Raw genomic sequence first — 17,159 nt, 5'->3', positions numbered from 1 at the left:
GGACCACTCAGGAGAACATCTTTAATTACACCTAGAACAGCAGTGACATCATGCAACTGAAGAAGCAACCTCGGTAATCATCATGAACTGTAGACCAAGCCCTTTTCATTTCCAATGAGCTTCATATTCTTAGATGGTATCTTGAAAAAGTGAAAGGAAGCCCTTTTAATGTCTGAGGGTGGACTTCCCATCTAAGAGGAAGAGTGAGGGCTCAGAGCCAGATTTAGTTTTATTTAGAAAGAATAAAGTAAGATGGTATTTCTTACATCAAAATATGATTGAGTGCATTTATACCCACTACATTATGGAGCTACTGCTGCTAAATCACTTCAGTCGTGTTTGACTCTGCACAACCCCATGGACAGCAGCCCATCAGACTCCCCTGTCCCTGGGATTCTCCAGGCAAGAACACTGGAGCCGGTTGCCATTTCCTTCTCCAGTGCATGAAAGTGAAAAGTGAAAGTGAAGTCGTTCAGTCGTGTCCGACTCTTAGTGACCCCGTGGACCACAGCCTACCAGGCTCCTCCGTCCATGGGATTTTCCAGGCAAGAGTAATGGAGTGGGGTGCCATTGCTTTCTCTGACATTATGGAGAGCTCTTACCAATTGGTAAGAAAAATATGACAGTGGGGAACTGGAAGACAACCAGAATTGGCTGTTCACAAAATAAGAAATAAAAATGACCATGATTTTTCCCTCCAAGTTAGGGATGTAGAAAATCAAAGAAGACCATTCTTCTCATCCTAACAACCAAACAATCTGAATATGCAGCAAAATAGTAGTTTAAAATCAATTAGAGAGCTGAAGATGCAAAGAAACCTCCAAGAGGTTCTGAAAAATAGGGCCCTTCATAGGATGCTGTTCTCATTTTTGATGGAACAGCATGAGGAAGAGAAATTTATTATATACAGGGATCAGTAAAAATCAGTTGACCTTTAAAAGACCTTTTAATGGCTATATGTGAGTGAGTCAACACTTACCCCTCAACTTTATACCATAGGTCTTCACAAGTGTTCAGGTTAGTCCACCCATCTTGCCTGAAGCGCTTGATACTCAACTATAGCCTGGTTTAGAGACGATAGCTGAGAGCAACCCTTTGGCAGCATTTCAGGTCTTCATAAGGTATAAGCAGCTGCCCATTTAAGGCTAGGGATAGGTAGCAAGACAAAGATCTCTTCATATACACAGAACCAAGGGACTGGAGAGCAAAGAGAACTTCTTAGCCACCCAAAAAGCTGATAGCCAGCTTGTAAAGCAGGGAGAGATTGTCTGTAATTCCTAAAGTTTATAGCTTAGCTGTGACATGAAAAGAGATTTCCAGAAGATTGTCTGAGCGAAATCACTATCAAAGTTCACAACCTAGCCTAAAAATATTTGAATTTGAATTTAAACCAAACTACAAATGTTACAAGATCAAGACCCTGATCAATTACAGATCAGATTAACTTAGTTCCCTGCTTTAGTGGTCTAATGAATCTAGTGGCCCTTTCTTAGAGGTGAGTGGTATTTACATCAGTTTTTACTGTTCTTTTATACAAAACATCTGACATATGATTTTTTTTTTAAATGACAAGAAGAAGCAAGAAAATTTGATATGTGGTCAAAAAAGAAAATAGTCAATAGAAGTAGACCCAGATGTTAGAATTGATCAATAGGGAGTTTAAATGATTGATGAAAGTGCTAAAGACTCTGTAAGAAAATGGGACAACATATGTGAAGAGATGAGGAATTTTAACAGATACCTGACAGCTATAAAAAGAACCAAATGAAAATTCTAGAAATGAAAATATAGGGTATAAAAATGAGGGATTTATTAAATTGGCTAATTTATTAAATTAGACACCAATGAAGAAAAGTTCAGTGAACTTGAAGATAAGTCAGTAGAAAGTTTCTAAACTGAAGGACAGAGAGAAGAAGAACAAAAAGGGTAGAGCACAGTATCCAGTATCTGCCAAACAGTGTCAAATGATCTACATAGTCAATCATTGGAGTCCAAGTATAATTGGAGTCCCAGAGGGAGAGTAGAGAGAAAATGGGGCAATAAACTTAAGTTGATAATGTCCAAAAACTTTCTAAATTGATGAAATACATCAATCCACAAATTCAGGAGCTTCAGTAAACCCTAAGTATGATAAAATAAATATGTACGAAAATGATTATAAATTTGTAAAGGGATCTCTGAGGTGAATCTACATGTGTTAATAAAATTCAAATCCAACAACCAAAAGAAGTTAAAATGCAATTTCAGTCCTGACTTGTGCTAATAAAAAATTATTGAAAAAGGGAGTCAATCCATATCCATATTACTTCTTTTTTTAAACTTATCTATCTTTGGCTGTACTGGGTCTTCGTTGCTGTTCGCAGGCTTTCTCTAATTGCTACAAGCAATTACTCTCCACTTGCAGTGCGCAGGCTTATTGTGGTGGCTTCTCGTTGCGGAGCACGGACTTAGTAGTTGGCGCATGCAGGCTTAGCAGCTGCAGCTTGTGGGCTCTAGAGCAGGCTCAGCAGTTGTGCACGGGCTCAACTGTGGTTGTCTTACAGTATGTGAGATCCTTCCAGACCAGCAATCAAGCTGTGTCCCCTGCATTGGCAGGTGGATCCCTAACCAGTGGACCACCAGAGAAGTCCCCATATTTCCTCTTAAAATCTACTTTTTTTTTCTTCTCTCTTCTCTTGCTCAGCTGCTCCATAGCCTCCAAAGTTCTCTTTAAAAACCCCTTTTCTCAAAAAAAACCCTTTTCTCTTCACTAGCCAAATACTTTTTCTGTACACATGTATTTTCTCTTTGCTAAGACTGGTAACCTTACAGTCAGAATTAGCATCTAGGCCTTAAATTTCACTGGCCAGTCTTTGCTGGCAGCTCTTTGATGGCCAGAGTGCCTATAGCTACATGTTTCTTGGTCAGATCCCACAAAGGGAAAATGCAGACTGCTCTGAGATTTGATTTAGAAAGATGTTCAAAATATGTTTGGTGAGAAAAGTAAAAAAGTAGAGTATATTTCCATCTTTGTATAATAATTTGTATTTGTGTATCTTAGAAATTTCAGATGGTATTCTTATTGGTTATTATTTTTATACCAGTTATATATTTTAAAAATATTATTATTTTACTTATTTTTGTTTTCTTACATTTATTATATCATGTAATTCTTTAAAATACTTTTAAATATTGCAATTAAACTTCTTTTCTCCCTTTAACTCATTTCAGAGCAGACACTGCTCTATGCCAGCCTAGGGCCAAGAGTCCTGTCTGAAGTTCAGGGTCCTTCCCTAATGGGCAAGGGCCAAGGCACATTGACACATTTCTTGAGTTTTGCAGACTTTTGCTGCTTATCTGACCTTGATATCTATCTGGGCCTGTCTTCTGAATTTGGCCTTGAGTCTGAGCAGATAGACTTTCCTTTCTTCATCATCAGATCTAACAAACTAATTCTACCTCCATACACAGAATCCATTTTCACAAATGCAAGTGGAAAAATTTTGAGAATAATGTGTCTGGTGGAAACCACACAGGCTCTAGGTATCTCTCACCTAGATATATTTTCACTTTTGCTGGTTGTTAGTATTGCATCCTCAGGTCACTTTACTATTTAGCACCTCAGTCTCCTCATATATAAAATGGGCATAGAGAAATACACAAGGGTATTCAGTTTAGTTCAGTCGCTCAGTCGTGTCCGACTCCTTGCGACCCCATGAACTGTAGCACACCAGGCCTCCCTGTCCATTACCAACTCCCAGAGTCCACCCAAACCCATGTCCATTGAATCAGTGATGCCATCCAACCATCTCATCCTCTGTCATCCCCTTCTCCTCCTGCCCCCAATCTTTCCCAGCATCAGGATCTTTTCCAATGAGTCAGTTCTTCGAATCAGGTGGCCAGAGTATTGGACTTTCAGCTTCAACATCAGTCCTTCCAGTGAACACCCAGGACTGATCTTTAGGATGGACTGGTTGAATCTCCTTGCAGTCCAAGGGACTCTCAAGAGTCTTCTCCAACACCACAGTTCAAAAGCATCAATTCTTTGGCGCTCAGCTTTCTTTATAATCCAACTCTCACATCCATACATGAGCACTGGAAAAACCGTAGCCTTGACTAGATGGACCTTTGTTGGCAAAGTAATGTCTCTGCTTTTTAATATGTTGTACAGGTTGGTCATAACTTTCCTTCCAAGGATAAAAGTCTTTTAATTTCATGGCTGCAGTCACCATCTCCAGTGATTTTGGAGCCCCCAAAAATGAAGTCAGCCACTGTTTCCACTCTTTCCCCATCTATTTGCTGTGAAGTGATGGGACCAGATGCCATGATCTTAGTTTTCTGAATGTTGAGCTTTAAGCCAACTTTTTCACTCTCCTCTTTGACTTTCATCAAGAGGCTCTTTAGTTCCTCTTACTTTCTGCCATAAGGGTGGTGTCGTCTGCATATCTGAGGTTATTCACATTTCTCCTAGCAGTCTTGATTCCAGCTTGTGCTTCCTCCAGCCCAGCATTTCTCATGATGTACTCTGCATATAAGTTAAATAAGGGTGACAATATACAGCCTTGACGTACTCCTTTTCCTATTTGGAACAAGTCTGTTGTTCCATGTTCAGTTCTAACTGTTGCTTCCTGACCTGCATACAGGTTTCTCAAGAGGCAGGTCAGGTGGTCTGGTATTCCCATCTCTTTCAGAATTTTCCACAGTTTATTGTGATCCACACAGTCAAAGGCTTTGGCATAGTCAATAAAGCAGAAATAGATGTTTTTCTGGAACTCTCTTGTTTTTTCACAAGGTTATTAGGAAGTCTTAAATATATCAATATATATATAGATACATATATTTATCTATCTATATATGAACATTTCATATATAGTGGTAGTTATTTTTGGTATGACAATTTATTGTATCTTTCATTTCGGTCATATTGTGGATTCCTGGTGGTCTAGTGGTAAGGATTTGGTGCTCTTAGTCATAGCGTGGAGCTGAAAGGAATATTTAATGGTTCATTTCACCTTATTCTATAATTAGTACTGACATAGCCACCTACCTCAGGGAAGTTTTTTGGGAGCAAAGTGCCTGTCTTCTTCTGTGTACTCCCCAAAGCATGGAATATTTTTCACCTAGAAGATAACCAGAGAATGGCTGCTGCCAAACTATATAACTTCACTTTCTTATCATAGATCCACACCAAGGTGAGTATCACCATACAAGCTATTAAAATAGAAACATACCTCTGAGTTTGTTTCTAAATGCAATTGGAAAACAAAACAGTGTATTGTGTACTATAGCTGTATTGGTTCTTTTGGTTTTCCTAAGCTTCACAAAGTAAAGCATTCTGGTATAGCCCAAGGGATTGGACAGAGCTGAGCGGGTGAGGTACAGACCCACACTGCGGTGCACGCCAGTGATACACAATATGAGTGTCTGAGAGACAGCAGACAAATGTCAGGAAATCTAGGGAGAGGCTCAGACATTCTTAGCCAACTCCAGCTAAGCTGATAGTAGAGGCAGAGAAATTGACAAGTATTGCAGCTATCTAGTATGTAAGACCTGGTAATAAGCACTTTCTACAGGTTATTTCATGTAATTCCTGTAATGTATCTGTAAGGTAAATATAATAATCCTCACATTACACAAACAAGGCATTTGTGTCTCGAAAAGGTTAGTTTCCTTACCCAAAGTCACACAGCCAGTAAGAGGCAAAGCAAAGGTTCTGGCACAAGTCTTTCTGAATCTAATCGTACTTTCAGTTTTAAGATGTGGTGGCAGCTAGCTGGAAATGGGGAGTGGATCTGAGAAGAAGAGTTGGACAGACATTGAAGGTCTCTGATTAGTGTGGTAACTGGAAGAGTGGAGAGTGCAGTTCTGTTCACAGTCCGTGTGGGGTAAAACCAGTGCCAAAGTGGGAAGACTGTCTTTACCCTAGAATCAGGGCCAGTGATTGAACCTAATAGCAATGGGTCAGGATCTGAAACTCCAAAGGTCTGTTTTACTGGAACAAAGGTCAGAGGTAGTATGGCAACCAGCCTGACCCAAGCAGTTGTAGACTACCAGTTACCAGTATATATTTGTTTATACTGTAAAATATCTATGTAAAATTAGGATGAGAGAATATCTTTAAAAATGTTAATAATTTTATTCTATCTTTTTTCTGAGTTTTGTTTTTAAAGACTTTTTATTAAAATAGCACAGATTCAGAAAGCAGCAGAAAACTAATGTATAACCTAATAATTATCATACGACAGAGCAATAGAACCTTGCTGGCTACTCCAGAAGCAATCTGAGTGCTTTCTGCCAAACCTATCACCTTCCTCTCTGAAGAATAACACTGAAGAATTCACTGTCATGAATTCTATGGTAATCGCTTCCTTTTCTTTGCAGTGTATCACCTAGATGTGCTTCTGTAAACACATAGTTTAGCTTTGCCTGCTTCTGTGTGTTGTAGGTTTCTTCTAATGTTTAGGTTCCCCTCCTTCTCTTTATTCCCACCCATCCCTTGCTAACTGTGTGTTGAAGAAACCAGGTCATTAGTCTTATATTTGTCCTTACTATGATTTTATTGATTGCATTTCCATGATGTAGTTTAATAGTTTTCATGTCTTCTGAATTTCCTAATGTAAGTAATTGATTCTAGAGGTTTAATCAGTTTCAGGATTGATTTTTAGAGGGAAAGTTACTTCATTGTTTCTAGGTCTCTTCAGTGGACAAAGCTAGGAAATTTTCTTCTCTCTCTTCCTGCCTCCCACCTTGTCTCTCCCTGTCTGTGTGTGTGTGTGTGTATATACACACACATATATCTGATTTTTTATTCTATATTATATATAAACATATTCAGAAATATAAGCACTGTCTCCCTACATATTACTGAAAATAATTTTAGACATATATTGATATATGTATATAATATTTATTGAGTTCAGTTCAGTTGCTCAGTTGAGTCCAACTCTTTGTGACCCCCATGTACTGCAGTACGCCAGGCCTCCCTGTCCATCACCAACTCCCAGAGTTCACCCAAACTCACATCCATTGAGTTGGTAATGCTATCCAACCATCTCATCCTCTGTCATCCCCTTCTCCTCCTGCCTTCAATCTTTCCCAAAATCAGGGTCTTTTCCATTGAGTTAATTCTTTGCATCAGGTGGCCAAAATATAGGAGTTTCAGCTTCAGCATCAGTCCTTCCAATGAATATTCAGGGTTGATTTCCTTTAGGATGGACTGGTTGGATCTCCTTGCAGTCCAGGGAAGTCTCAAGAGTCTTCTCCGACACCACAGTTCAAAAGCATCATTTCTTCAGTGCTCAGCTTTCTTTATAGTCCAGCTCTCACATCCATGCATGACTACTGGAAAAACCATAGCTTTGACTAGACAAACCTTTGTTGGCAAAGTAATGTCTCTGCTTTTTAATAAGCTGTCTAGGTTGGTCATAACTTTTCTTCCAAGGAGCAAGCGTCTTTTAATTTCATGGCTGCAATCACCATCTGCAGTGATTTTGGAGCCCCCCAAAATGAAGTCTGCCACTGTTTCCACTATTTCCTCATCTATTTGCCATGAAGTGATGGGACCAGATGCCATGATCTTAGTTTTCTGAATGTTGAGTTTTAAGCCAACTTTTTCACTCTCTTTCACTTTCATCAGGAGGTTCTTTAGTAGTTCTTCGCTTTCTGCCATAAGGGTAGTGTCATCTGCATATCTGAGGTTATTGACATTTCTCCCAGCAATCTTGATTCCAGCTGGTTCTTCATCCAGTCCAGCATTTCGTGTGATGTACTCTGCATATAAGTTAAATAAGCAGGGTGACAATATATGGGCTTGACGTATTCCTTTCCCAATTTGGCACCAATCTGTTGTTCCTTGTCCAGTTCTAACTGTTGCTTCTTGACCTGCATACAGACTTCTCAGGAGGCAGGTCAGGTGGTCTGGTATTCCCATCTCTTTCAGATTTTTTCACAGTTTGTTGTTATGCACACAGTCAAAGGCTTTGGCATAGTCAATAAAGCAGAAATGGATGTTTTTCTGGAGCTCTCTTGCTTTTTTGATAAGCCAGCGGATGTTGGCAATTTGATCTCTGGTTCCTCTGCCTTTTCTAAAACCAACTTGAACATCTGGAAGTTGACGGTTCACATATTGTTGAAGCCTGGCTTGGAGAATTTTGAGCATTACTTTGCTAGCGTGTGAGATGATGCAGTTGTGCGATAGTTTGAGCATTCTTTGGCATTGCCTTTCTTTGGGACTGGAATGAAAACTGACCTTTTCCAATCCTGTGGCCACTGCTGAGTTTTCCACATTTGCTGACATACTGAGTGTAGCACTTTCACAGCATCATTTGTTAGGATTTGAAATAGCTAAACTGTAATTCTGTCACCTCCATTAGCTTTTTTCGTAGTGATGCTTCCTAAGGCCCACTTGACTTCACATTCCAGAATGTCTGGCTCTAGGTGAGTGAGCACACCATCGTGGTTATCTGGGTCATGAAGATCTTTTTTTAATAGTTCTTCTGTGTATTCTTGCCACCTCTTCTTAATATCTTCTGCTTCTGTTAGATTCATACCATTTCTGTCCTATATTGAGCCCATCTTTGCATGAACAGTTCCCCTGGTATCTCTAATTTTCTTGAAGAGATCTCTAGTCTTTCCCATTGTATTGTTTTCCTCTATTTCTTTGCACTGATCACTGAGGAAGGCTTTCTTATCTCACCTTGCTATTCTTTGGAACTCTGTGCTCAAATGGGCATATCTTTCCTTTTCTCCTTTGCTTTTGGCTTCTCTTCTTTCCACAGCTATTTATTTGTAAGGCCTCTTTAGACAGCCATTTTGCTTTTTTGCATTTGTTTTTCTTGGGTATGGTCTTGATCCCTGTCTCCTGTACCATGTCATGAACCTCCGTCCATCGTTCATCAGGCACTCTATCAGATCTAGTTCCTTAAATCTGTTTCTCACTTCCACTGTATAATGGTAAAGGATTTGATTTAGGTCATACCTGAATGGTCTAGTGGTGTTCCCTACTTTCTTCAGTTTAAGTCTGAATTTGGCAATAAGGAGTTCATGATCTGAGCCACAGTCAGCTTCCAGTCTTGCTTTTGCTGACTATAATAATAGTAAATATAAATAATAAATATAAATAATATTATTCATAAATATTGATAAATATTAATAAGTGTAAATAATATTTATTACATGTAATATATATTATAAATAAAATATAGATTATCTAGACATCAAATAGTGAAGCCACTTGAGAATGTTGTTTACACTAAGTATTCTCAGCGGAGGTTCATTGTGCTTTATGCCTGAGGCCAGGTATAGAGTCGTTGCATGATTAACACAGAGTTCATAGGTCTGAGTACTTGTGTATCCTTAAACAGATGAGTAGGAAAGAGCATAGATACAGACAGTCAGTTTTAGCACAGCAAATAGAATGCCTTCTGTAAGCAAGGTGAGTGCTTGTCATGTACACTTACACTGTGTGAGACCGCCAGTGAAAACTACTATACAGGGACTTCCCTGGTGATACAGTGAATAAAATTCTACCTGCCAATGAAGGAGAGACAGGTTTGATCCCTGGTCCAGGAGGATTCCACATGCTGAGGACCAGCTAAGCCCATGTGCCACAACTACTGAGGCTGTGTCTTGCAACTGCTGAAGCCTCTGCACCTAGAGCCTGTGCTCCTCAATGTTCAGCGCAATGTAGCCTCCGTTTGCTGCAACTAGAGAAACACTGTGAGCAGCAATGAAGAAAGTGTGCAACCAAAATAAATATAAGGGCAGGGTTGGTTTTTAAAAATAATAAAACTACTGTCCAATTTGAGTACAAATTAACAGTGACTTCAAAATAAGGCCAAAGATGTCACTTCAAAATAAGGCCAAAGATCAAGCAAGTCATAGCTGATATTTTGGATGAGCTGATGATGCCTTAAAGAAAAGCCAGCAACCCAAAGCAATGTGTAGTAGTTGGTAACAGGAATGAATTCAGAGAGGAGGCTTAAAACCAGGTGGGATGGGGGAAGGAGGCAGGCTGTGGTAGGAGGAGAATCAGCAAGTAAGGTACATATTTGCATTCCCCCTAGGAGGAGGGGATGAGGGAGAAAAGGACTCTGGGTCACCTCTGACCCCACTGAACTTCTAATTAAAGTCAACTTATTTGTCCTTGAACGAACTTCACTGTTGTAACTCTTTTGGTACTTACTAGGTACAGTGTCTCATAAATAGCTTTACATTGCCTCATAAATAACACTCTCTCAACAAGGACTGCTGATTGTCCTTTTTAAAAACAGCTTTTAAAGGAAAATTTTAAAAAAGCAGCTTTATTGAAATATAATTTATGTACCATAAAATTTACCCATTTTAAGTATACAATTCGATGATTTTTAGTAAGTTTACAGAATAATGCAATTGTCACCACAATTTGAATTTTACATTTCATCAACCCAGAGAGTTCCTTTGTGCTTGCAACAGAGCGGGATGAGCATAGCCCTTAGCAGGCAGCCATTGCTGTGCCTCATTACTCCGCACCCTGTAACTAGGCAAGCAGTCTTGCTCAGACATTGGTTAGTGCCTCAGTGCTGCCCTGCTCCTCCCCCCACCACCCCTCAGCAAACAGCTGTCAATGAGTGACCGTTAGGGAAGTGATTCAGTCAACGGTCAGTGGTGTGGTAGTCACCAGGTGGAGAGTGAGTTAGAGGCAGATTCAGGCCTTCTTCTGCAAGCTCTCCAGCTCACCCATTCCTAGAGGGCTCCAGAGACCTCACTAAGGTCTTCCACTAGCTGTGGCCCAGGCCTTGAGGAGTAGTGAACCTCTTCCCCCATCCCTGTCTGTCCGACCTACTAGCAGTAGATGTCTGTCTGGTCACAGTTTGTGAGATCTGGTCTCCCCTTTTGAGCGACCTGAGGAGACGGCGGGCCAGTTAGGTTGGGGGCCTGGCTCCCTCAGGGATGATAGCTGGGCAGGATGTGGGAACCAGGCTCCGAAGGAGCTGCCAGCTGAGATCTGTCTTCTCTTAGCTAGGACTGGGACCTTGGAGGGTGAAAGTTGTACCTTAGGACTTTGCCCTTTCTTGTCAGGACAGAGAATTAACATTAAAATCTGGTAGAGATTTACAGGAACACGTTACCTGACTGTATGAGCTCACCTCAAGAACAAAGGATCTGACACCGAGAAGTCTGCAAGAACTAACTGCGCCCATCCCCTACCTTTTGCTTTTAAAAGGAGCTTGCTGAAAGCTTTCAGTAACTTTGGGATTCTTAGAGCATGAGCCACCCATCTCCTTGTATGAATCTGCAATAAACCTTTGTCTGTTCCAAACTCTATGTTTTAGTATTGACAGGCCTCACTGCGTCAGGCACATGGCCTTGAGATTCAGTAACCTGCTCACTTGTAGTCAGTTTCCATTGCCACTCCCAGCCCTAAACAAACGCTAGTCTACTTTCTGTCTCTCTAGATTTGTCTTTTCTGAGTGTTTCGTATATTGTAGTCTCTAATATCTGGGGTCTTTCACTGGGCATAATGTTTTTAAGGTCCATCCATATGATAATAGGTATGAATAGTTTGCTACTACCCTTTAAACAGTGTATTTAAATAGTCTGGTATTTTGAGATCAGATATGGTTTCATGATTCTGGTTTTCTAAAGTATCTCCTTAAATGACCAAATGCATTATCTTTTTCATTTTCTTTCTAGGATTTGGTGGCTTTTGAATATCAGTGGACTAGCTTCTTCGCTAATTTTGACACAGAAATTCCCTTCTTGCTAGAACTGTCCGAATCTCAGGCGGGTGAGGTATGTAAAAGAAGGGTCAAAGAGAAAGAAGAAATTGGCTAATTTATTTGTTTTTATTTTTATTGAAAAAATTTTCAGACTACATCACTACCAATCCTCATTTGGTTATCATCTCCTTAAACTTTGTTGCATGATGTAAAGAAATTTTTAGTTTCTGTGCCACCCCCTATATTCTTATATATATATAAGAATGTATATATATGAATATCTAATATATATATAAGAATATGTATTCTTATATATATAAATATATATATTCTTAAACTTTTTTTTTCTGTGCCAGTTTCTTTATAATAAAGATACTCATTTCGTAGAGGTGGTGTCCTTGTCAGTCAGGAATTCTGTTGGGCACCAGTTAATAAGCCTAGGAATAATTCTTCACATATGAATAGCACACCTTTGTCAGTTGAACCTCTAGGTGATGTCAAACTTTCTTTCTAAGCAAACAACAAAGTGAAGTTGCTAGGTTCAGGCTAGGAACCATTCCATGAGTCAACTGAGGTATGTAAATCAAGAACTAAGGTATAGAACTGTTCCCAAAAGTAGTCAGCAGGCAGGATCAAAGCAATCTTGAGCTTGCACTTGAGCTTACTTTGGGTTTGAACTGTGTTTTCTGTGTTTCACTATGACCCAGTATAAGCCCTGCTCCTGATCTTTAGAACTGGAGTTGATCTTTGTTGCCATGCATTTTACTTTTACCTGTATTACCTTATGCTATACCACAGTATATTGGTATTATTCTTGTTTAGTCAATTATCTTTTTATCTTTAAAAATACTTTTTAAAAGATTTTAAATAATTTAAAAATCTTATATATCTGCATATGCAGTTGAAATTTCTGGTGCTGTTCATTTCTTTGTGTAGAGACAGATGTACATATGGTATAATTCCCTTCTCCCTGAAGGATATCCTTTAACATTTTTTGTAGTGTGAATCTTCTGATGATTCAGAAGAAAATTCTTCCAGCTTTTGTATGTCTGAAAATATTTTTTTCACTTTCATTTTTCAAAGTATTTTTGTGGTATATGGAATTCTAGGTTGACAATTTTTTTTTCAGTACTTGAAAGATGTTTCACTCTTTCTTACTTGCACTGTTTCTGATGATGTCTTTTATCTTTTTCTTTATTCTTCTGCATGTAACTGGTCTTTTTCCTTCTGGTAGCTTTGAAGATTTTCTCTTTCATTACTGGTTTTGAGTAGTTTGATTACGATATGTCTATAAATGTAATTTTTTAGCTGTTCATTTTTAAAAATTATTTATTTTCATTTTTGGCTGCCCTGGGTCTTCATTGCAGTGAAGACTTCATTGCTTTCTCTAGTTGCTGTGAGCCAGAGCTACTCTCCAGTTGTGGTGTGCAGGCTTCTCACTGCAGTGGTTTCTCTTGTCTCAGGGCACAGGCTCAAGGCATGTGGCCTTCAGTAGTCGCAGTGTCTGGGCTCAGTCATTGTGTGTGGGCTTTCCAGTGCACAGGCTTCAGTAGTTGGGGCACATGGCTTGGTTTCCTTGAAGCATGTGGAATCTTCCCAGACCAGGGATGGAACCTGTGTCCCCTGAGTTGGCATTCTTAACCACTGGACCACCAGGAAAGTCCTGTCTGACTATAATTTTGATCATACTTCTTATGCTTGAGTTTGTTGAACTTTTTAGATCTGTGGATTTACAATTGCATCAAGTTTGGAACGTTTTTGGCTATTATTTTTCGGTCCTCTTTCCCTTCAGAGACTCCAGTTACCTCTATATTAGGCCACTTGAAGTTGGCCTACCTCTTACTGATGCCCATTTCCAGTTGTTGTTGTTTTTTAATTCTTTTTTTTTTCTTCTCTCATTACTGATTCTAAGGGTGAAAAATATTCAAAAAGGTATACTCAGGGAAGTGTCACTCCTGATTTCTTGCTACCTTGTTCTCATTGCCACTTTCTTCCCATTCGTTTTCACCCTTTCTTTTACTAATAGGTAACAAATCTCTGATAAACTCTTTTCTGTCTCTTCTGCACAAATGATCAGATACATTGCTATTTTCTTATAAACTCTTTCATTGAAGAGTAGCATAATGTATGTAGTCATTTCTGCTTTGCTCTTTTAACACTTTGCTCAATGTGTCCTAGAACTCTCTCTAGGTCAGTTCATTGAGAGCCTCCTCATTCTTTGTTATAATTCGTAGTACAGTTGACCCTTGAACAATGCAGACTTGAAATACCTGGATCCACTGATACATGGATATTTTTCAGTAGTAAATACTACAGTACTGCAATTCACGATTGGTTGAATTCATGATTGGATTCGGAGAAACTGCGAATGCAGAGGGCCAACTATAAGTTATACACAGATTAACCCGTGTGTTCAGCTGTACTCCGTTGTGTGGATTTATCTTAATTTACTCAGCCACTCTCTTATGTATGTGTATTTAGGTTATTTTCAATATTATGCCATTGCAAACAGTGCCATAGTAAATAACTCTGTGGTTATGTATTTTCATATTGTTGGAGGTTTGTATACCTAGTAATGGAATTACTGGCTTACAAGGTAAGTGCATTTGTAGTTGTGTTAGCTATTGCCAAATTTCCCTTCAGAAAGGTTGTACCGATTTGCATTCCCACTAGCAACATATGAGAGTGCCTGTTTCTCCACAGCTTCCCCAGTAGAATGTGTTGTCATACTTTTTAATTTTTCCACAGTCTCATAGATGAGAAGTGATATCTTGGAATTATTTTAGTCTTGTTTTTCTAATTATGACTAAGCTTGAACACTTTTTCATATGTTTGAAGGCCATTTTATATTTTAATTTCTTGTCTTTTTCCCATTTTAATATTGACACAGTATTATTAACTGGAGCTATAGAATACAGGTGTTAGGTCTTTTGTCCATTTTTTTTTTGAGTTCTTTATAGATACTTAGGCTATTAACTTTATGTCTATGATATGTATTCGAAATATTTCTTCCTTTTTATCAATTGCTTTGTTTATGGTGGTTTCTTGCCATGCAAACTTTTTATCTTTATATAAATTTATTAATATTTTCTTATATTGCCTGTGGATTTTAAATCATATATACAGAAAGGCTTATTAAGGTTAAAGAGGAAGTTAACCCATTTAGTACTTGTATGGTTAAATTTTTTAAATTTAGATCCTTAATTTACTTGAAATCTTCTTTTGTATATCATGTGAGATATGAATCTAATTTTATCTTTTGTCCCCAAATCTAGTTAGAGTCCTGACTATGTTGCTCACTAGCTCTGTGACCTGGGACACGTTTAAATTAGCCAGCTCATCTGTGGAGAGGGTATCATGATAGACTGGAACACATAGGGTTACAGTTGACCATTGAACAACACTGGTTTTAGGGACCCAGACCCTCCACACAGTCAACATTCTGCATGTAACTTGGTCAGCCTTTTGTGTACACAACCCTTCCTGTACTCAGTCATTCCATATCTGTGTTTCCTTGGCATCTGCAGTTCCACATTCACAGATTCAACCAACTGCAGATCATATATTACTGTGGTGTTTACTATTCTAAAAGATCCACATATAAGTGGAACTGTGCAGTTCAAACCTATGTTGTTTAAGGATCAACTGTATTTGAGATAATATATTTAAATGCTTATCATAGTTCACATGGTAAACCCTCAATAAACTTTAACTGTCATTACTTTTAAAGAGTTTTGACAAATCAGTAAGACAAACTCCAATTAATAAACAAACAGAGGATGTAAATAAACAGTTTATGATCAAAGGGAAGTCCAAATGGCCATTGAACATATCTGAAATATTCTGCTTCCTTAAAAAAATCAAAGTAAAATAAAACAACAATGAGGTACAGTTTTTCATTTGTCAGAATATTTTTAAAAGGACATTTAATGGACAGTGTTTACTTTGAGATAGGCACACTCAGATATTGTAAGTGGAAGTGTACATTGATCAAACTTTTTCGAAACCAATTTGGCAATATAGTTCTGCCTTTTTACCCTATAATTTCAGTTGCCTTAAGGACATAATTAGAACTGTAGATAAAATTTATGGTAAATTCATTGCAGTATTATTCGTGGTATAAGAAAGTTAGTAGCAATATAAATTTCCAAGAATAAAGGACTTTTAATAAACTTTGGTACAATCTATATATATTATGACTATACCATAAAAAAAAGACTTGAAGAAAATGTACCAGAATGTTCACAGTTCTTAGAGATTGTAGCTGTTTTTATTGTGTTCTAAAATAAGCATATATTACATATTTAAATTGAAGGGGAAACAGTCAGTATTATTTAAGGAGATTCAAATTGCCTTTTGAAGTTTTGAACTCTTGACATAGATCCTGCATGTTAATGTTTGATTAGTGTTTAGCACTGTGCACATCAAAGCTGAGAAGTACTACTGTGGTTTCCTGGGAAACCTTCTGTCAGTACTTCTAAGTCCCTTGGATTCTTCCTCATTACTGATATTAGATTAGTATATTAGAATTAGTGTATATTGTAATTTATAGAAGTATCATAATTCTAATTATTGGAAATGTAGAAATAAATTTTAATGGAAGAAAAAAATTCCTTTATGGTTAGTAACTTAGAACACAAATGGTGGTTCTTCCAACTTCCTTTCAGTAGTTAAAAACTAAAAATTTGACGAGAATTTCTTTTCTTTACCTTCCATTTCCTTTCTTTTTCTTTTGCAGCCATTTGCCTTTTTCCTTTGCTAATTTTTGTTTGTCTGCTATCCCCAAAATTCATGTTGTCCTCTTTTGTTCTTGTAACAATCTGCAAACATAGCTCTCCTTCTTTTTCTCATTCTCTGTTTCTTTGACACACTTTATTTATATACCTGCATGCATATATCAGGGGTTTGTGATTGTTTTATAAAATTGTGATCTTAATATATATAATGTTGGCTTCTTTTTTAGCCATTCAGAAGTTACTTTAGTCATGGAATGATCTCCAGTCATATAACTGAAAATAGGTAAGAGTCTTGGGAAAGAAAGGTGAATGGTGATAGAGAAAATGGGGTTGATAAGGGAGTGGAAATGGGGGAAGAATCTCAGTCTAGAAGCTGGATCAAGAAAATATGAGTTGATTTTCTTACAGAGTAAGAAATCCATACTCTGTAAAATCCTTTCACTCCTTTTGTATTTTTGTATTAAAAAGTTTTATATTAAACTGGCTTTTAAAACATCATAACTTGCTAAAATCTAAAGAAAGGAATTTTTTTATTCCATCCCTAGCCCAGCAAAACTAGAGGAAGCAGGGTGTCCAAGGGCTTGGCAGGCATCAACTGTGGCTTTTAGGGAGTAAAAGGGATCCAGCATAAAAGTCCAGCCCCAGGAAGACATGGGAGCATGAGGGCTGCTGCACTTGTTTTCTTGTAGTGATTCCTCAGCAGCCATGATAATCAGGAGGGCCAAGCTGGGGATAGTTCCTCTGA

General features: G+C 38.2%; 1 protein-coding gene across 3 annotated transcripts in view; it reads left to right on the top strand.

Moving 5' to 3' along the window:
• Positions 1–17,159, top strand: part of DNAAF9 (dynein axonemal assembly factor 9) — a 177,668-nt gene that overhangs the window by 59,931 nt on the left and 100,578 nt on the right. For 2 of the 3 annotated variants that reach the window (XM_020882894.2, XM_020882893.2), the window contains exons 8-9: positions 11,653–11,751; positions 16,642–16,697. In XM_020882894.2, coding sequence (XP_020738553.2) covers positions 11,653–11,751; positions 16,642–16,697 — 155 coding nt within the window. The remainder of the gene's footprint in view (positions 1–11,652; positions 11,752–16,641; positions 16,698–17,159) is intronic. The other variant, XM_070472353.1, reaches the window with a different exon arrangement.

The sequence above is a fragment of the Odocoileus virginianus genome, chromosome 9 (assembly GCF_023699985.2).
Source record: "Odocoileus virginianus isolate 20LAN1187 ecotype Illinois chromosome 9, Ovbor_1.2, whole genome shotgun sequence".
Classification (NCBI taxonomy): domain Eukaryota; kingdom Metazoa; phylum Chordata; class Mammalia; order Artiodactyla; family Cervidae; genus Odocoileus; species Odocoileus virginianus.
The sequence above is the reverse complement of the archived record's forward strand: the minus strand, read 5'-3'. Positions and strand labels throughout refer to the sequence as shown.